Consider the following 21,746-nt stretch of genomic DNA (forward strand, 5'->3'; position numbering starts at 1 on the left):
GGACAGACTGTATGTAAACCAGGGAATGGTGAATCTGGTTCAGAGAACATGCATAAGTCCATCTGGCTTTTCTGATCACCATATTATTGTAATGGAACGTATGTTACTCTTTAATTGCTGTAATAGTGTATACTGGACTTTCAATGTTAAACTATTACAAGATGTACAGTTTGAAAATGCCTTCAGACTGGTATGGAAAAAGTTAGAAAAACAAAAATGTTCTGATCCTAATACTCATCAGTGGTGGGACTGTACAAAATCCCAAATTCGGATTTTTTGTCAACAATATTGCTCACATACCACTAGTAATGCATCTGGGTTGATAACTGCTCTCAAAGAAGATGTACTTAAACATGAGCAAGAAGCTGGAACATCCAGTGGAAGTGATCACTTTCAGCAGTTGATGGAAAAAAAAGACCCTACCGGCTGAACTAGTCAAGGAGCGTGTGGCTGGAGCAATGGTTCATCTTCGGATGAGCAGAATTCAACTTGAGACTCCAAATAAGGAATTCTTCAACCTTGAGGAGGCCGTCAAGACCTCTCGGCAGGTTCACAGTTTACACTCTCCTAACGGTGTTCTGACTTGCCAGAGTGACATTAAACACTCAATGCAGGATTTCTACTCAAATCTGTTTGCACCAATAACTGTGGACAAAATGATTATAAATGAGGTGATTGAATTTCTCCCATCCCTTTCTCAAGAACAGCAACGGCAACACAAATGTGACATTTCGTTTGAGGAGCTCACTGCGGCATCAAAACTGCTTGAGGACGGCGAAGCCCCCAGACTTGACGGACTTCCTGCTGAATTTTACAAAACTTTTTGGAACATTCTGGGTCCTGCTCTAATGGAGACCCTGCTTGAAAGCCTAGACCAGGGTGAATTGCCCCTGAGCTGCAGGAGAGCTGTTTTGTTTCTCCTCCCAAAGAAAGGGGATTTGCAGCAGATGACAAACTGGTGGCCTGTGTCATTGCTAAACACTGATTATAAGATTGTGCCAAAGTGCTTGCAATGTGTCTTAAAAATGTCATCTCTCTCCTTATTGGAAATGACCAAAAGTATTGCATACCTCAACGATCCATCCATGACAGTATTTTTTGGGTTGGAGACTTAATTGCCATCGATCAAACCGTGCCTCATGGTTTTGGGTTGTTACTCCTGGATCAGGAAAAAGCTTTTGACTATGTGGATCATTCGTTCTCATTTGCAGTTCTTACGGGAGCAGGTTTGGGGAAAAATTCATATCCTGCATAAAACTTTTGTACAGAAATGCATCATGCCTGCTAAAAGTAAATAATAGCTTGTGCCATCCCTTTCCTTTTCAGCGTGGTATCTGTCAGGGTTGTCCACTGTCAGGCATGTTGTACACACTTTCTGTTGAACCCCTACTGGTTCTCCTTCGCACCTCATTGTCTGTGTTATCCTTGTCAAACAGTCCGAACATTTTTATTTCTGCCTATGCAGATGACCTGTGTGTTGTGGTCAAAAACCCAAAATATGTTATTGAGCTATCCCGTTGTCTTGCCAAACTAGAACTTTCCTCATCAGCAAGAGTAAATTGGAACAAGAGCGAAGCTCTTTAGCTATACTCAGATACACTCTCCTCATCACTCTCTTCATGTGCACTTTTCCCAACTCTTCCAGGAAGAATGTTATGGAAAACGGATGGGTTTAAATACTTAGGAATACATTTGGGAACCACGAGCGATATGCAAAGGAATTGGGATGGTTTCTTCGACAACATTAATCAGAAACTATCAAGGTGGAAAGGAATGCTCCAGTTCTTGTCACTTAAGGCGCGGGTAATGATCATTAATAACTTAATACTTCCAACCGTATGGCACAAGGTCATCGCACTCCAGCTTCCTCAACCTGTGATCACAAGCATTCAGAAGAGTCTGATTGATCTTTTCTGGGGAAGCCACTATTGGCTCAGGCCAGATGTATTGTGCAGGCCACAATTGTCTGGTGGCCAAAACTTGGTGCACATTTCTAGTCGAATAATAGCTTTTCGACTAATGACAATAATACGTCGACTATATGGTGAACTCGTGTCCTGGCATCCTCTCACCAATACCTTGCTTCGGCAAACAGGTGGATTAGACTATGACCAGGAACTCTTCCTCATGGACCTGAAGCAGGTTGATAGAGCTCGGCTCCTTGCTTTTTATCAATCTCTTCTGAATGCTTGGCAAGCTCTTGGAGTGCAGCGGCTAGAGATCTCCTATGATGCCAGGAAACTTGTGCATGAGCCACTATTCCAAAACTTATTATTTGCTGGAATATCTACCAGCCGATCCTTCATAAAGTGCTTTACAAATAGTGGAATAAATAAACTGCGAGATCTTATGGAGCCTTCCTTGAAACGATGGTTGCCTGCTGGCTCGGTTTCTAAAAAAAGTTGGATTGCATTCAATGAGAGTAGTGGGTGAGGTCATGAGGATAGTAACCCAGACTTTTCTACATTTATATATTGGGTGGAATGGAGTAAGTGAAGAAGTGGATTTTCGCCTAAATTTTCCTGAACTTTCAATCACTGCCCAAAAACACCATGTGCTCCACATTCAAACAGTGACGAGTCTGGTGTGAACGTCATGGGGGAAAAAAACAATAAATGGAATTTGTCGAGAAGTGTGTTTACCGGGCTGTACCGCACCGTTAAGAAACCATTGGAAAGAGACGTTACGTGCAGGAGTTTCCTTACTCTCAATTGTAAGGTGATGTATAGATCTCTGACCGTTGGTCGCACGGGAGACTTAAATTGGAGACTGGTCCATCAAGCCCTGGCCGCACAGGTTTTACTACAGAAGTTTAACCCCTCTGTGTCTAATTCATGACCCTTTTTTTAGGAGTATCGAGAATCCGTATCATGCGTTTATTGAATTCAAGAGATTGTCACCTCTGTTTCTGTACCTGAGTCGCATTTTTTTGTAAATTTAAAATTGTTTTTTTCTTTTCCAATCTTTATTTATGGGCTCGCTTTCAACACTGGAAACAAATCTGTGGTTTTGCTTTTGAACTTTTTACTTGCAATTTATGACCAGAAAAGCCATAGTGGTGAAGAGGAAAGATGAAAATGTACTTTTTTGTTTCAAAGGCATGGTGTCTGCTCGTATAAAACTAGAACATGCATATCATGTAAACATGTGTTTGAAGACTTATGGTGCAATGGTGGTGTCTTGCGTGAATGTATTGAGAACGAAGTTCACATTTCTTTGTGAAGTTGTATCGATACTACTGATCCTTGAACTTTCATTGTTTATCTGACCCAGCTTGAGCACCTGTACTTAAGAAATGACGCTTGATACTCAGGTGTTGATGCCTTTCATGAACCTCAGGCAAATGGTGCCTCAATAATTTATTTATTTTGTTTAATTTACCTTGCAAAATGTTTTATACTTTCATAACAAAAGTCAAGTCTCTGTGTCTGTCTGTCTGTCTGTCTGTCTCTCTCTCCATGAAAAGTCCATCTGGTGGCAAAGCTTCCTATACTTTCTCAACAATCCTCTCGAGGAAGTTCAGTCATTTAAACTCCTGGGTCTCATTATCCGTATGTCAGCCATGACCTTTCTTGGGCAAGCCACATTTCAAAGTTGGTCTCCAAAGCCAGCCGCCAACTGTGCATACTTTGTTGTACAAAGTCCTTCCTTGGCACACCTGTACTACTATCCACCTACAAGGCCTTCATCTTCAGCTTGAATGAGTACTGCTCTTCCCTCTCAACTGGCTCCCCTGCCTCACATCTTGAAAACCAAGGCCTTTATGATTATTGGAATGTCTTGCGATGAAGCTGAGTCTATGGGCCTATCACTTCACCATCACAAACAGATCGGTGGTGGTCTGTCTGTCTTTTCTTGCCTCCTTTATGGTCTTCCACCCTCTACTCTTCCCATGCTTTGTCACCCCCTCTCCCCCTTTCCCGGTTTCTGCATGGCACACATAGTGCACCATCAACCCCCTCCTGGTGAAACAACCTAAATCCAGGATCACTGCTCACTTCCACTCATTTGTTCATCTCTTTTTTCCCATCTGTGAAACCAACTTCCACATCATCTTTAATGTCATTCTTCACTCCAGGTCTTCAAGACTGCTGTCGATCACCATCTCAGATAGTCTCCAGTCCAAAACCATGATTGTTTCTGCCCTTGTTAACCCTACCCCAACCCTACCTTCATCCCTTCCCATTCCAAATTTCCAGTTTTCCCTCCTGAGACTTCTCCTGCCCCCTATTACTCCCCACACCCATTGTTTCTCTGCTCCCTCTGTCTTGGCATTCGGCTCTGCTGTTGGTGTTTCCAACTCTCTCTGCTGTTCCGTTTGTGCTGTTGTGTCCTGATCCATTCAGTGTACTAAGACTCGTTCTTCCATGAGACTCAACTATATACAGTACACTAAAAAAAAAGAAAAGACATGTGCTAATATTTACCTCTGCCACCAAAGGTGGATGGAGGTTATGTTTTCACCCTCGTCTGTTTGTCTATGAGCAGGATATCTGAAAAATATGTGGACGGATTCGGACGACATTTTGTTGGTGGGTTGGATGTGTGGCAAGAACAAATTGTTTAGATTTTGGTGAAGATCCAGATCCGGTTACAATAACTTTTTGAAGGGATTCTTTACCATTGAGTGATAGGACTCCAACAATATAATGACAGGTTATCTCAAAATTTTACACCAAGATTTGGACTAAACTTGATGGATGTGTTTGGTGTTTGACAAGGATGAATTGATTCCATTTTGGTGAAGATCCAAATGAAGAACTGGATACGAGAACTTTTAGATCCTCGTGGAGGATCTCCAAGTCTTACTCACGTTGTTGTTCTTGTGGACTTTTTTGTTTCACAGCCTACAGTTTTCATCGAAACTTCCTGAAACTTGGCATATATATGTAAAAATACCCTGCGGAGACAGTAACCATCTCCGATTTTGAAAATTCCTCATAGAAAAAAAGTTATGACGTCAAAATATCTCCGCTAATGGAAATCGCCTAAAAAGTTATCTCCGAAACTAAGCAAGCTTTTTGAATCATGTTTGCGGGAATCGAACAGGGCATTAGCAGAGATGAATTACATCACTATGACGTCATATCAATTTTTATGACGTCATTCCTTTTTTTTGACTTTTTGTTTCACAACCCAGAGTTTTCATCGGATCTTCGTGAAACTTGCCATGTATATGCAGAAAGCCCACGCGCAGGCAGTAACCATCTCCGATTTTGGAAATTCTTCCGAGAAAAAAAGTTGACGTCATAATATCGCTGTTAATGGAAATCGCCTGTACCATTATCGCCGAAACTAGGCAAGCTGTTTGAATTTTGTTTGCGGGAATCAAGCCGGGCATTAGCACAGATAATTTATCGCAAACCTGATACATCACAATGACGTCATATTCGTTTTTATGACGTCATCATTAAGAGGACGAGGATCTTAGCTCATTCGAGCTCGTTTAATTTTTTAATTGATTCTTCACCAATGAGCGATGGGTCCAAAAATATATACTGTCGGACTCCGACATTCGTGGTTCAGCTATTCACGGACCCCACATACTCGCGGTTCATAAAATGTTATCTGCTTCTCCATTCGTGGCCCTGTTCTTTACATATTCACAGTTTTTTTCATGATTTTTGGCATGTTTGCAAACATATTCGTGGTTTTTCATGGGATTTTTATTTTCCCTTATAAATCACGAACTGCTGGGAACCTATCCCCCTTTTCCCATTGAAACAATGCCCCTGACATTCGCTAATTCGACACGCGGCATTTTTCAGGAACGTACCCCCCGCAAATGTCGGTGTCTGACAGTACTGAATGGCATGATATTTCAAAAAGATGTGGATGGTTATGACAAAACTTGCTGGATGAATTCGTTCGGTGACAAGAACAAGCTGATTAGATTTTGGTTCAGGTCTGAATCCAGATCCGGCCTTTCAGTGGGATACAAAACATGAACTGTTCAGCCTTGTGGAGGTATGTGCTCTACCGCGTACCGTTCGAGTTGAATATTGTACAGTATGTGTACACCATTCCTGTAAAAATCCCCCAATTTATTTATATGGCTAATCATTGTGAAAGGTACAAGCTCGAGAGCTCCTGGGCCTCACCATCAGATGGCCTCCAAAACTGAACACTGATTCAACAAGCAGATTATTTCTCCAAGATGGCCTCTAAAATTGAATCCTGCCTCAACATTTGCCACAAGTCTAAGCATTTTCTCAGTCGTTCTCGGCTCTATGCTGCTGCTTGTCATCACCCACTCGATCCCCACCTCCTTCCCCACAACCTCCCCACCTCTTCAGACTGTGGAGTGTCAGGCCCTCTGCATCATTGACAGTGATATAATTGACATATTTATTCAGAAAAGCTGTTTTTCCTCAGCCCATTACTCCGTCTCCAATAGCCTGAACTGTTGCCATGATGTGTTCAAATCAAATTGATCCACAAAGTTTCTAATATCCATGAATCCCTCCATCTGTTTTAAAGCACACGAGGTGGGCTTAGTTGTACCATAAGACTCTGCCAATGTTCCAGAATCGTTTCATTTTGTTCACAGTCCCATCATCGACAGTGCATTCGTTTCTTGGCCAATCATTAGAGCGCAATTATGAAGGGAAATGCAAGCATCAACTTTAAAATGATGCAACAACTGGAGAATTGTGTCTCAGATCCTTGTGTTTCTTTTTACGTTTGTTGAAGTTTCTTTGACAAAAGAAAAAAAGTTTCAGGAGGCAGCATCTCACATGAATCGTGACAACAAGGCGGAATACAATCCATCCAAATATATGAGGAGAGCCAAACCCCATCCAATAATCGTATATCACGTGCATGCAAATACCGCAGCCAAACAATGGCAGCACTCACACAAGGCTCCAATTTTGATCCCACTGCAGACGCAGACACAGCTGAGAAGCTTCCCACGAACATTGGCCATCGTTGTTGGACATGTAAAGATTGCAACAGGAGGGGCTTTTTATGGAAGAAGCAATTACATGATTAGCCAATGCAGCCCACAGATGCCAACTCAGACTTTGTTGTGTAATGTTAAGCTGAAACTGTTAAGCTGAAACTTGATGGACGAGTGAGGTGTTATCCGTAAAAAACGAAACTTGTTGATCCATAAAAATGGAGATATCACCTATTTTTGACTCCCATTCAAATAATGTATAAATAAAACGCTGCATATAAATTTACGTAACAGCATCAGGAATTTAATACCTTCACAGATCCTTAAAAAAATATTAGAAGTTCAGTGCTAAGATTAGACATGTTTGAAAAGGCAACAACTTTTATTTATCTGCACTTACGGACACAACGAGCAGGATTAGAGGTTTCGCCAGATAACATTTCTATTTGAACCTCTGGCTCCTGATTTGTGGAACCCAAGTTCAAATCCCATTCACCATATACGTGTTTGTTTATTATCTACTAATGCTGTTGTAATTCATGTCAAAGTATGGCTTCTCGCATCTTTGTCCGACGTGTAATTTATGCATAAACTCAACCATAAGTCTTCTATAAATGTTAAAAAAAATGAGTCGAGCTCATAAAACAAGGCAGGGCAATCAACAGTTTGTGGATACATTCCACAATAAGCATCTCTAATACTGCATGGTTTAGAAAACAAACAATTCTGGATTACTATATATATATATATATATATATATATATATATATATATATATATATATATATATATATATATATATATATATATATATACACACATAGTGAGGTGTGTGAGGGACAGGCTAGTTATCAAAGTGTACTAGTCCTTAGAAATTACCGTGTGCTCATGTAGGATAGTTCATTTTCAGCTCACCTGGAACGGAGTTCCGGAGAGCTTATGGGATGGAGCGTTGTCCGTCCGTCGTGCCATCCACAAATACTTGTAAATTCTTCTCTGAAACTGCACATAATTTTGATGAAACTTTACCACAACCTTCACTACCCTGTTTGTACTAAAGTTTGTTCATAACATTAAAAAAAGAACAGGCCCTAAGGGGGTCCACAGGGGTAGCCCCCCCTGCCCAAATAGGCATTTGCTTTCTTGTCAGAAACTACACATGTAATTCTCATGAAACTTCACCACAACCTTGATCACCAATGATGTACAAGATTTTGTTTACGGCATAAAAACAAAACAAAAGGACACGGGGTCTGAGGGGGGAGTTGGGAGGAAGTTTATGGGGGGTGGGGTGGTTGCCCACCCTAAAAAGGTATTTGCTTTCTTCTCAGAAACTACAAACACAATTTCAATGAAACTGACCACAACCTTCATCAACAGTGATGTCCCAAAGGTTGTTCACAACTTTTAAAAAGTTGGGGTCGAAGGGGGTCTACGGGAGGCGGGGGGGGGGGTTGCCCCTCATACGAGGTATTCGCTTTCTTCTCAGAAACTCCAAACACAATTCCGATGAAATTTCACCACAACCTTTATCACCTGTGAGGTACCAAAGGTTGTTCATGACATGAGAAAGATCAGAGTCTCAGGGGTTCCGCAAAGGAGGGTGGGGGGGGGGGGTTGCCTCACCAATTATGTCTTTGCTTTCTTCTTTGAAACCAATGAAACTTGACTACAACCTTTATCACACATAATGTACCAAAGTTTGTTCATGGTATGAAAAAAAAATCCATAGGTATTCACTTTCTTCTCCATTACACATTTTCTGGATCATCCATGCCTCCCATTGGTTCTTGAGTTATCTTATCCAGCCGCTACCAGGTGAGCACCATGGGGTCTTGCACCTATATTTACGGTTAACAAGGATTTCATATTAAGACCAAGTTGGACTTTTTTGTGTGCCGTTGGAAGTCAGTGTTGTGTGTGATAGAAACGTTAGTGAAATTAAGGATGGTGTGCAATCTGTCCTTCCTATCTGAACCAGTGAGGGCCAGGCAAGGTAATATAAGGAAAGGGAACCTCCGAGAGGGTAATTAATACGAGGTCACCCGACACACAGGAAAAAAGTTCACTCCCCTTTCGATCGCTCCTGCATCGGTGTGGCCCCATGGACGATTGAGGCCACCACCAGGGCCTTAAGTGTCTTCCCCTGCAACAGTGATCCCAGGAAGACCCTCCCACTGTAGCAACAGCACAGCTCGCGATTGGCTGGACCGCAGCAAGGAGGAGTACAACAATTGTCTGGAACCGTGTCCTGATGGGGCCGACAGTGGGAGGGACCATCTTAGTGACCATGCCACGTCATGTGAGGAGCAAGAGGAGTTGGGAGGGAGGAAGGCAGGGGGGGGTCAGGGGGGCATGACTAGTTGAGGTGCGGAGGGGTGTTATTCTGTCTCTTTTGTTGGGGACATCCATTTGAGCCAGAGATCACTTTGGCTGAGAAATGTCCTGTGGGTTAACTTACAGTCCTTGTTTCATTTTAAAATGTATGCATTTTTGCATCACGAGTATTTAAAGTATGCATTGGCAAGCTTGAACCTTATGCAGAAGATGAATTGGTGAAAATATTGAGGTTATTTGATGGGGGTTGGGTTGTGGTGGTGGTGGTGGTGGGGGGGGGATTGGTGCCTAAGTTGCTTGTAAAATCCTTTAGTTTACACCCAATGACAGTACTTGCTTTGCAGCTTACATCCGTTAAAGCATAATTTTATTAGCCCGTCCCCCGCGCAGCAAGAGACAAGGTTTTACAATCACTTGTGTGCGTGCGTGCGTGTCTGGGCAGTAACCTTTTTACAATTCGAGCCTTTGTCATCAAATTTTCAACAAAGCTTTATGATGAGAATATGGAGAAGATAAATTAATCATTAGGTCAAAAGTTAACGTCACATAATCTCATCAATTTTCATCCGATTGACCTGAATTTTATAGAATCTGCATATTGGGTCACTGAAGTGGTTCACCAATAAAACACCAGAAGCCGATTGTTTTGAGGTCAAGGCCAAGACCACCTAAAATCGACAATTTTTTTTTTATACTTTTACTTCTACCATTGAAGGCAGGAGGAGGTTATGTTTTCACCCCTCTCTGTCTGTCTGTCTGTCTGTCTGTTTGTTTGTGTGCAGGATAGCTCAAAAGGTTGTGGATGGATCCTGATGAAATTTGGTGGACATGTTGAGTGGGTGACTGGAATGAACTGATTAGATTTTGGTGAAGATCCGGATCTGACGACTAGAATTTTTTATGTGATTCTTCACCATTGAGAGATAGGACCAAAAACGAAACATAGCAGAATATCTCAAAAAGTTGAGGATGGATTCAGATGAAACTTGGTGGACATATTGAATGGGTGACGAGGATGAACTGATTAGATTTTGGTGAAGATCCGAAACTGTATCTAATAATATTTTTTGTGATTCACCGCTATTGAGAGAAATGGCAAAACTGATATACGTATCGCACAATGTCTCAAAATGTCGTGGACGGGTTCGGACGAAACTTAAGGCCCAGTCACACCTTGACGTTTTAGCCAGCTTATGCCGATTTTTGAAAAATTTGTCTAAAACGCTGGTACACGTCGAACACGTTATGGGTAAGTTTTGATAACATTGAGAGCACGCTGAAAAACACTGCCATACATCGTACTACGCTGGCTTTCATCGTTGTACTTTGCGGTTGTCCTCAAATTTTAGTATGCTTGAAATTTGTTAGACATGCCAGCGTATGACTCACAAGTTCCCTTACGCTGGCCATAAGTTGTAGGCACGTTATGCGATCGTTGACACACGTCGACACACGTAACTTGTAAGTTACTCATAAGTCGAAACACGTCAAGGTAATGGTTAGGCCTAAGTCACATTTGCTCTACGGCGAGGATACGGCGGCCGTACGCCCTCTGAATTGACAGAAACGTACGGCGGCCGCAGAGTTTCTGAGGTGGCCTCAGGGTGGCCCTACACATATGGCTATATTTTACAGGCCGTAGGGTCGCCGTGGAATTATAACGCGGAGTTATAACTTTTTTCATTTCTACGTTCGCCGTAGCAATTCGACAAGCCGAAACAAAAAGAACTGGTAAAAAAAATAAAAAATGAACCCACTCGTTACCGTCCGTCTGGCCGCACGTTCGCCTTAGGGCCCCCCTGCGGTCCCCTGCGGTCGCCTTGCGGGCACCTTGTGTCTGCCTTGAAAATTCTATAGCCGCCGCAGGAACACCCTAAGGTCACCGTGCGACATCAAATCAAAGACCGTACGGAACCCCCACGTTTTCGGTCTCCACAATTTATAAATACGCCGTGCAGCTCCCTGAAAAATAAAAACATATGTGACTGCTACATTGTGTGACCGTGGAAATACTGTGGCCGCCGTATAATTGCGAGTGGCCGAAGATTTTGTAGACCCTACGGCCGCCGTGCCAAATGTGACTTAGGCCTTAGCGTCAGTGTTCCAGACTCCCTGTTTTTTTTGTTGTTTTTTTTTCTTTGGTATGACGGTCATGTTGACACTTCTATTTCTAGTGCAGTTATGATTTAAATCGTTGAGCAGCAGCCTATTAATTATTATTATTATATTATATTATAACCGCACTAGAAATCGAAGTGTCAACATGACCGTCATACCAAAGAGAGAGAGAACAAAAAAACCACGGAGTCTGGAACACTGACGCTAACCATTACCTCGACGTGTTTCGACTTATGAGTAACTTAAAAGTAACTTTTGTCGACGTGTGTCAACGATCGCATATCGTGCGTACAACTTATTCCCATCGCATGCGGAATGTGTGAGGCATACGGCAAGTACGTCGTAAAATTTAATAGGCTACGCCACGTGATCGTCGCCGATACGTGCAACGCGCTATGCATAAGTTAGACTATCGTTTGGCATAGGTTGTGAAGGCCGACAACAGGCTAAGCATTCGTTGGTAGAAGTTATCTATAAGAAAACGAAACGTTCTGTGTCCGTTACTAATATGTTATGCATACGACCAACTCGTTATGAATACGTCCGAATATTTAAAAAAAAAACATCAAAAGTTCAGCGTAAGCCAGCGTTTTACATACATTTTGATCCGTTGCCATTGCTGGCGAAAACGTCAAGGTGTGACTGGGCCTTTAGTCGACAGTTGGGTATGTTACAAGGATGAATTGATTCGATTTTGGTGAAGATCCAAGTCCAGATTTGGATGCGATAATTTTTTTTTAATTAAAGTAATTCTTCTCCATTGAGAGATGGGGCCAAAATGATATGTAGCATGACATTTGAAAAATGTAATGGGCCCGATATGTTCTCCTGGATCAGGCATTGCGTGACATAGATATGCGCTCTACCGAGTGCCCTTTTAGTTCCCTCCACCACCGAAGGTGAAGGAGGTCATGTTTTCACCCCTTGCCGTCTGTTTGTCTGTTTTTGCACAGGATATCTCAAAAAGTAGTGGACGGATTCGGATGAAACTTGGTGGTCAAGTTGGGTGTGTGACATGGAGGAAACGATTCGATTTTGGTGAAGATCCAGATCCTGGATCTGGATCTGGATACAATAATTATTTAATTTTAAAAGTGATTCTTCACCATTGAGAGATTGGGCCAAAAACGATATAGTACTGTATAGCATGATATTTCAAAAATGTATTGGGCCTGATATGTTCTCCTGGATCAGGCATTACATGGCATAGGTATGCGCTCCACTGAGTGCCCTTCGAGTTTTAGCTGTTTTCATCGTGTTTAGCATCCTGAAGAAGAATAAGTCTGAATATAAAGTGGACACAGACAAGCTTTGCATTTTCAGTTGCTTTGATTTTGTTCTCACTTCACATTATTCAGGCAGGAAAAATATCACTTTGAGGTATTCCTGCAGAAAGCAACAACTGCCGTCCTGCATGCAGCAATAGGATACATACAGTATATACAGAGGTTTCACTAAATATATTAAAACTGATTCCCACATTAAAAAATCATCTATATTACTGTGAAAGAAAAGGTGCTGGACCTCTGGAAACCTGTTGTGAGTATCCTTAAGTACAGAGCAATTGTTGTACTGCAAAGACACTGGTTGTGGCTCACCCAAAAATTTGGCACTGAGTCAGCATGTTCCTTAGGAATAGCACATTCCATTTTTTTTGTTTCCGTTGGTGAACCAGAGTCATGGAAGAGCTTGTGCAAATATCATGTGTATGATAAAGGCATTAGGAGACATCCATATAATTAAAAAAAATAATTCAAGGATAAGAAAACATTTTGCTGAGTGAATGCAGCCTTGTTGGGCCTTTGAGGGACACAAATCTGAGCGGTGAGGTAGGAGCATGCCCAGCATGTCAACCTTGTACGGCATGCTACATGCAATGAGTGGGAATAAAAAGTTGCCTTTTTGTTTCCACGTTTTTAAGATCAATGAAGGGCTTACCATATAGCATAACCTATATTTACCATTCGCTTTCCACACTACCTAACATTACGACCATTCACACACCATACAACCTAACATTTTAAGCAGCATCAACTTTTTGTCCCTTTTGAGCAGTATTCTTTTTTCTTGGTATTGTAAGAAGGTATTATTCAATACCTTCTTGGTATTGATACCCCTTGAACTATCCAGAAAAAAAAAACATAATTATCCTTACTTTAATAATATAAATTAAAGGAACAAAAAAATCAGGAAAGGAAAATTAGGAAGGAATAACACAATTTAATTTTATTCTCATTATTTTTCCAAGACATTTCACTATCCATTGGTAACTTATTCTTCTTGCATATGGCAGCTTGGCTACCAGGTACCTTTAATTTTGTTGTGGTACAACTATGCTGTTGATGCTGTGCCCCGATACCAGTACATTTGTACTCATTTTGCTGACGTCAGAATGACAGGCTGAATCAACCCCACCTGGTGTTAATTCAGCAGCCAACAGGGCTCAAACTCAGGACCCGAAGATCCAAAGCCAGCCACCCTAACCACTAAGCCAACACCAGGTTTATTGGTGACTGAAAATAAACATTAACTTAGATTCTACGTCTTGATTAATAATCCTTATGCTCTGGCATCACGAGCCCCCAGAGTTGGCGACTCGAGTCAGCGACTTAGACTTGAGTCACAAACTTTTGCGACTTGCCCCGGACTTGACAAAATTGACATGAAACTCGGACTTGGTGTCTGGAGATGTGTGACTGACATGTGACAAGTTTATGATGACTTGTTGACAATGTTGAGAAAATAATGAAAAATAACTACAATTAAATGAAAATAAAATAAATGGTAAATGGTTTTTATCCGCTGGCATGCATGGTTCGTCCAATGATGACATATACCGTGTACTGTCTGTGCACATGTGCAGTGCGCTAGCAGTCATGGCCGCCACATCGCATGCCGGTCACCACTAAGGTTAAAGGGAGTATCCACTCTTCGGACAGTACGCCACGTTCAAACGGCAAGCACCAATCTTACCAAGATGGGAAACTTTATTCAAACATGAACATTTGTGCCAATTCATGGACATTTGACCCCTGATCAGTAACCCCATGCACATCCTTACCCAATATAAAGATTTTGTGATGATTGAAATGTGTCAGTTGACTTGGATTATTTCAACTTAATCAATAATTCCAAATTATATCACGACTTGTCTTTTCAAAAAGAAAACATATAAAAGACAAAGTACGGTATCTTAAAAGACAACAATTGAAGTTAATAAGTTTTACGTTTCATTTTAACATGCGTGATAAATATACAAGTATATTATTAAAATATCCTTACCGGGCGTAGTGGCGTGCGCCTGTAATCCAGCTACTCGGAGGCTTGGGTTGGAGGATCGCTTGAGGACAGGGGCTCTGCATTGGGCCACGCGATGAGAGGGTGTAGGGCAGCCCGGAATCACGGAGAAACCCAATCCTTATCTCTGTGTCGTAATAGGCGACAAGAGTTACGTCAGGAAGGGCATCCGGCGTAAAACCTGTGCCAAATCAGTATGCGGATCATAACGGATTATCCGCTGTGGCGACCCCTAACGGGAGCAGCCGAAAGAAGAACAACAGAACAACAGATACATATATGTTCAACTCGGTACACTGGATATGAGAAGTCAATTTAACATAAATGTATTTTTGCTGAGAACAAAGCAAAAAAGGTCCACTGTATGAAGATGACAAATAAAAAAAAACTCGAGTTAAAACAGATTTTCTGAACACACATGACAATAAATGAAGTCCTGTGTCTTAATTTCTTGATAGCTTGTACTCCAACTAGGTTTATAAGTGAAAGTGGAACTTGACACAAGTTGAAGTAATAAATACTACATGTGACTTGCGACTCGACATCAATGACTTGAGAATTGCCCTCAAAGACTTGAGACTTGGTTCAAGTGACTTATTGGTATCTCTGTGCGCCCTATCTTAAGTTCAAACACATGACAAGCAATACTTCATTGATGAAAGTGTCAATATGATGATTGAAATTGCTTCCTCTTTATCAGCTTTGAGATGTGAGGCTTCGTCACCGCACATTGCACTCACAATGTGCATTCACACATTGCACTCAAACATTCACATTTTCACTCACATTGCACTCACAGATGTGAGCACATGGCAGGTCATCAGCAAGATCCAATCCATTTCTTACCTTGGTTCTAATGATGACCATTGTAGAAAAGCCAGACTCACAGTGATTGACGGCAAATGGGATGAGGACTTTGAGAGCTCTGTCAGAGAGAATTGGGTATTCACCAGAAGGTTATTAGGTCAGAATCCTGAAGGTATGCTTTCAGCATCGACCAGGGAAGTATCCACTGATTGACTCTTTCATGGTAAGGAAGTGCCGAATGATATCATCAGCAAATGGACACTTATCTTCAGTCACTTCCAAGAGAGCTTACTGAAAGATGAATGAAACTTACTCATGATGACTGAATTACTGAAATAACCCTCAAAATTCATTATCCTCCCCCCCCTCCCACCACACACACACATCTTGCCAGGAAAAATGCCGATTTATCCCTCCAGGTTAAATACAGTACCCATGCTTTCAAGGATGGAGCTGAAACAAACTCTGTGGATTGGCATTCATTGGGAGGATGAAATGTCTCCTCAATTGCTTCACTGACTGCAGAGAGAAAAGTGACGTCACGCATGTGATGTCACAAAGGTGACGAGTGCCAGGAAGGTTATGTCACTCCACCCAAGCATGTGTGTGTGTGACTTGTGTTGTTGTTGCAGCTACTCAAGGCTTAGACATTAACAATTAGAGAGTTCACGGAACACCTTACGCTACACAGTAATGAGAGAAAAAGGACATGGGAAGAGTCTTTTAAACTATTACTTATTGGGTTTCCGAACATGATCTACATTTCCTACAAGCTGCTATTTTGTCGAAACCTCAATATTTCGTAACGCTGAGAAAGCGAGCAGCAAATATGATTGGTCAAGATGGGATAAAATGGTGCAATACTTCTTTCCAACTACTGCTAAACAGACGCATTTTGAAAGTGACAAAATGTGATTTGTGTTTTGCAGTGTTCAAGTATACAATTTATTTAAATAAAATAAAGATTTAAAAATTTGTAGAAAAAAAAATAAATCAGAAGTTTATCACAGTTGATGCAGCGTCTTAACCGCCCCCTTATTTAAGTCAGGTCAGGTCAGATCTGTGACCTTCTACAGGTACCATGTAAACCTGTACTAACCTGTTCCATGGTCGGGTTGTCGGCGATTAAACCGTCTCCTCCACCAGGTTTTCTGGTGAGGAGGGTGTTTGGATATGGACACCCAGCAGGATTAAAAACAAAACCTGCCAAAGGGCGGAGGAGCTCCTTGTGAGCCAACGGCCATCCATATCTAGTGCCCAACTGTGTCTGCGGACGTCCTCCTGCAGTTGGGTTACTTTTTTATTAGGAGGTTGGTGGTAGGATTTGCACTCCAGCCACCGTAAAACCCTTCATTCCGCAAAACACACAAACGCAAAAAAATCTGAAAACCCACTCCGTGGGAGTACCTCCTGTGCAGCTTCCCTTCGCAGGGCAGCTCACCGGATGACGGGATTGGGGCAAAGCCTTCGGGACCCCCAATCGTTGATGAAAGGAGGGAAACCACGGGGTAACCTCCCTGGGTCAGATTGCGGGAGAGTGTGTCGGAGTGGTGCTGAGGTGTCGTCCACCAGACGGCGGTCTCCTTGGGTTAACCTGAGGCGGTCCCTTCGGGTGGGTGCCTGGAATGTCCTATCCCAAAGAGAGGATGATCACCTGTCTCTGTTATCATCTTAGCTCAAGCGTTTGGACATCGGGATTGCAGCTCTCTCTGAGGTTCGGAGAACGGATTGCGGCGAGATAATGGTGGGTGGTTAAACCTACTATTGGTCTGGTCACTCTGATGGTTACCATACCCAAGGAGTTGCTGTAGCTGTGTCCAATAAGCTGACCCCAATGATAATTGAGGTAACACCGGTCAACGAGCGTATTATGAGACTAAGCATTCGTCACTCCTTAGGTGTCATTTCCCTGGTCTCTGTTTATCCTCCGAATGAGGCGAGTGACCTCACCGTGAAGATGCATTCTACACCACGCTCGAGTCTGTGGTTGATCAGTGCCCCAGACGAGATACACTTATAGTCTTGGGGGATTTCAATGCATCAACTGGAACTGATAGGGATGGTTATGAGACGTGTGTTGGTCCCCATGGGTCAGCAACTATGAACCAGAATAGCACTAAGTTCCTTGACCTTGCAAGAAGTCGTGTACTTAAGGTGGCTGGTTCATGGTTTCAGCGCCCAGAAGCTCATCGCTGGACTTGGTATTCCAACGCTGGCGGTGTGGCAAAGGAGATTGACCATGTCCTCGTTGACGGTCGCTGGAGGATGATCCAGAATTGCAGGATCTACTGGAGTGCTCAGTTCCTCGATACTGACCACCGGCTTGTTGTAGCAACTCTAAAGCTGCACCTTAAATCCTGGAGAATGGTACCATCCCAGCCTAGGCTGGATGTTGGCAAGCTCAAGGATGAGAGAGTAGCTGAGGAGTTTGCGAACAGGCTGAGTAGACATTTGGGGTGTCTGGGTGCTTTGGGGGGTCCTGAAGAGTTATGGATTACTTTCAAGACCACCGTCCTTGATGTTGCCGGTGGATGTCTTGGAGTTCACCGCAGGGCAAAGAAGAATTTTGTCTCTCAAGTGACACTGGATACCATTGACCAGAGTCGCAGGGCCAGGCTGAATGGCAGAGCTGAGCTGTTCAGGGAGCTGAGGCGTAAAACTGTACATGCACTAAGGTTGGACAAGGAGGCCTATGTGCGAGGAATCTGTGAGGGGGTAGAGCATCACTTGTGGACAGGTGATTCTCGTCCCGCTTACAGGGGAATTCGCGCATTACGTTCATCCAAGCCCATCCCTCGGAGCACTGCAGTTTGAGCAGAGAGTGGTAGGCTCTTGACAGAGGAGTCTGAAGTGAAGGCCCGCTGGGCCGGTTACTTTGAGCGGTTATACCAGGCTGATCCACCAGCTGTTGAGTTGGACGTCAATGGTGTTACAATCCCTGTTGCTGACCCTCCAATCAATTGTAGTCCACCTTCGCTTGTGGAAACACGGGCTGCGGTGAACCGGTTGAAACAGGGTAAAGCTCCAGGGATCTGTGGCATCCATGCTGAACTTCTCAAGGCTGGTGGAAATGCTGCACTCGCGTCGTTGCATGCAGTTTTGTGCTCTGCCTGGAACACAGGCATCATCCCAACTGACTGGAAGAGGGGCCTTGTTGTCCCTCTCTGGAAAGGGAAGGGTGATCGCCAAGACTGCAACAACTACCGAGGGGTGACGCTGCTCTCAGTGCCGGGCAAGGTCTTTGCTCGGATAATTCTTGAGAGGGTTCGCCACCACCTGCTGGAACACCAGCGTCCAGATAAGAGCAGTCAGGCTTTACACCAAAAAGGTTAACGATTGAACGTATCCTTGCTCTTCATGTTCTCACTGAACGCAGACGAGAGTTTCGGCAGGGGCTGCTTGCAGCCTATGTTGATCTCTGTAAAGCGTTTGATTCAGTGAATCGGGATGCCCTCTGGAGGATTCTTGGTCTTTGTGGGGTGCCACCAAAACTGATCGATCTGATGTCTAAACTCTACTCTTGCACTGAGAGTGCTGTGAAGTGTGGTGGTGCCATCTCTGACTTATTTCCAGTTGCTACTGGAGTTCGTCAGGGATGTGTACTGGCCTCCACACTTTTCAGCACTTGTATGGACTGGATTTTAGGGAGGATGTCGGAAAGATCAAACTGTGGTGCATCGTTTGGGAATGTCAAGATCTCGGACCTTGATTTTGCAGATGATGCAGTCATCTTTGCGGAGACTTTAGATATCCTTTTGGGGGGCCCTCGAGGTGCTGAATGAGGAGTCGGAGCCACTGGGATTGCGGGTTTCTTGGGTCAAAACTAAGATCCAGGCTTTCAATGACATCTTGGATGCTGCTGTCCTGTCTGTGTCTGTTTGTGGTGAGAATGTTGAGGTCGTGGAGAGATTCACTTACCTTGGCAGTGATATTCATGTCTCTGCTGGCTGTGAGTCAGAGGTCAATAGACGTCTGGGTCGGGCCTGGGGAGTCATGAATTCACTGGATCATGGGGTGTGGCGCTGCCGGTACCTGTGCGGGAGGACGAAAGTCTGAGTCTTCAGGTCCTTGGTGCTTCCAGTCTTGCTCTATGGGTGCGAGACTTTGACTCTGACCAAGGATCTGAGACAGAGACTTAATTCCTTTGGTACCAGGTCTCTTTAGAGAATCCTTGGCTATCGCTGGTCAGATTTTGTGTCCAACAAGCGGTTGCTGAGAGAGACTCGGATGAGATTTATATGGACCGTGAGCATCAGTTGCGGCTGTATGGACATGTGGCTCGTTTTCCTGACGCTGATCCTGCTCACAAGATTCTCTCAGCGCGGGAGTCTCGTGAGTGGAGGAGGCCGATAGGCCGACCACGTGCCTCGTGGTTGCAGCAGGTTGACCAGCATCTCAGGGAGATGGGGATGGGCCTGGCATCTGCCTGGGGGAAGGCCAGACGGAGGCCCCTGGAGTACCGGCAGAAAGTGGACGCAGCGACGTGCTGTTCTGGCACATGCTCCCATACCTGACCTGACCTGATTTAATACGTTACATTAATTATTCGTACCTCTTGTTTGTGTCCTTTATGCCATCCTAAAAAAACAGTAAGTTTCGAGTTTGGAATGATTTTCAGTGTTGTTTGAATGTCAGACAGGTAAGCAGTAAAAACATTCCCACAACCCTCCGCGCACATGCGCCATCGGGAAGATATTCCGTACAATTTGCCAAATTCAGAGCCAAAGTACTGTTGAACTGCAGGTTCATGTTCCGATTTGTGTTCTACAGTGTCCAAAATATAACATTCAATTGAAACGAAGTTGTTCCTCGATCATAAACTGATGTCTGGAGATGGACAGACAGACAGACAGACAAACAAACAGACAAAGTGAACTAATATTGCTCGACCTCTCTTTCCGCTTCACATGCAAGGGGTAAGACAATGATGACAACCTGCCCTGACGTTCAACTGATGGTCGTTTTCACATGGATTTGCAATTTGTTCCAGGGTACCAGCGACAACTCGCCTACTTTTCTCAAAATATCTTTAACATCCACCAACTAATACAAGCAGATGGGACACCCAGATTAATGTACAACGAAGGAACAGTGTTCATCACTTTCTGATGTGCCGCTTTGATTGTAAAGCACCAATCTGATGGTTTATAATTGAGAAAGGAAAATAATACTAAAGATCTTGCAGCGCAAAGGCAAATGCACTACCTTTACACAACCCTGTCAGACCAACCAATCAAGCACACCGAGTTAGGATGATTCAAAATGAAAATATGTTGTGTTGCTTAAAATGATTGAATGAGAAAGTACTGTCCCACTTTTTAAAGTCCATATCATGACATCACAGGTTAACAGGATGGCCTTGAGGTACACACACACACACACACACACACACACACACACACACACACACACACACACACACACACACACACACACACACACACACACACACACACACACACACACACACACACACACACACACACACACACACACACACACGCCTCTAAGCTGTCTCATATCGGTTCGAATCCTGATCCAGCTAGAAACTGTCATCCAGTGCTTCACAAGCAAGGTAATTCATCCATGTATGTGCCGTCGCTTGGAAGGAAGTTAAACCGAGTGTCCTTTTGCCAGCATTAGTTGGTGGGCATTACAGATCCTATGGTGTCCTTCATGAAGGTTAGGCGAGATATCACCGACACCCTGAACACATTTTCAAATTCCTGCTCCAACAACTTACTGCTGGGAGAGGGATGGCAAACGACCCAGCATGACACCAGGCCAAGAATCTGTTTCGGCAGGACTGAAACTCTGCAACACAGAGCAAGCATGGCACTTCAGTCAATCATCCTTCCATCAAAATGTTGATATACACATGGATAAGCATAATCATCACTCATATTGATGACAGTTTATAGTCGGGTCTGGATGGGTAATTTGAGTGAGACCAAACCAGACCCCCCCCCCCCCACAACCCCTTCTTTTTATCGTTCTCCTTTTTATGCCACATTGCAAGTGTATTTTGTGAATGACATAGACAGATGTCATGTAACCAAGGGGATTCAATTAGTTTAGTGGTGGGCCACACGTCCCAGGCATCCGATGGCTCCTTATCCCCACCTCCCATTTGTTATCAGCTTATTACTTACGAAATCGAACATTCACAATTACATTGGTTGGTCTGGTATGTGATTCTGTTTGTTTGTTTGTCTGTCTGTCTGTCTGTCTGTCAATTGCCTTCAGGTCAAAAATTTAAACCAATCTTTACAAAACTTCACCAAAT

At 43.4% G+C, this 21,746-nt stretch overlaps 1 protein-coding gene and 1 long non-coding RNA gene across 2 annotated transcripts in view; one reads left to right on the forward strand and one right to left on the reverse strand.

The window, feature by feature from the left end:
- LOC147022269 (uncharacterized) overlaps positions 1–3,426 on the forward strand; it is a 6,477-nt gene extending 3,051 nt beyond the window's left edge. Inside the window, exon 2 of the long non-coding RNA XR_015061150.1 lies at positions 1–3,426. This exon is cut by the window's left edge and continues 2,546 nt beyond it. This is a non-coding gene — a long non-coding RNA (uncharacterized LOC147022269).
- Positions 1–21,411, reverse strand: part of LOC147022268 (uncharacterized) — a 33,529-nt gene extending 12,118 nt beyond the window's left edge. Inside the window, exons 1-4 of the mRNA XM_085892992.1 lie at positions 21,204–21,411; positions 14,639–14,780; positions 7,817–7,903; positions 6,859–6,907 (exon numbers count right to left, since the gene is read on the reverse strand). Of these exons, the coding sequence (XP_085749118.1) occupies positions 6,859–6,907; positions 7,817–7,903; positions 14,639–14,780; positions 21,204–21,294 (369 nt within the window). The 5' untranslated portion in view covers positions 21,295–21,411. The remainder of the gene's footprint in view (positions 1–6,858; positions 6,908–7,816; positions 7,904–14,638; positions 14,781–21,203) is intronic.
- Between the last annotated feature and the right edge of the window lie 335 nt (positions 21,412–21,746).

Source organism: Eptatretus burgeri, chromosome 8 (assembly GCF_056783735.1).
Source record: "Eptatretus burgeri isolate ZD-2024b chromosome 8, Ebu_testis_v1, whole genome shotgun sequence".
NCBI lineage: Eukaryota > Metazoa > Chordata > Myxini > Myxiniformes > Myxinidae > Eptatretus > Eptatretus burgeri.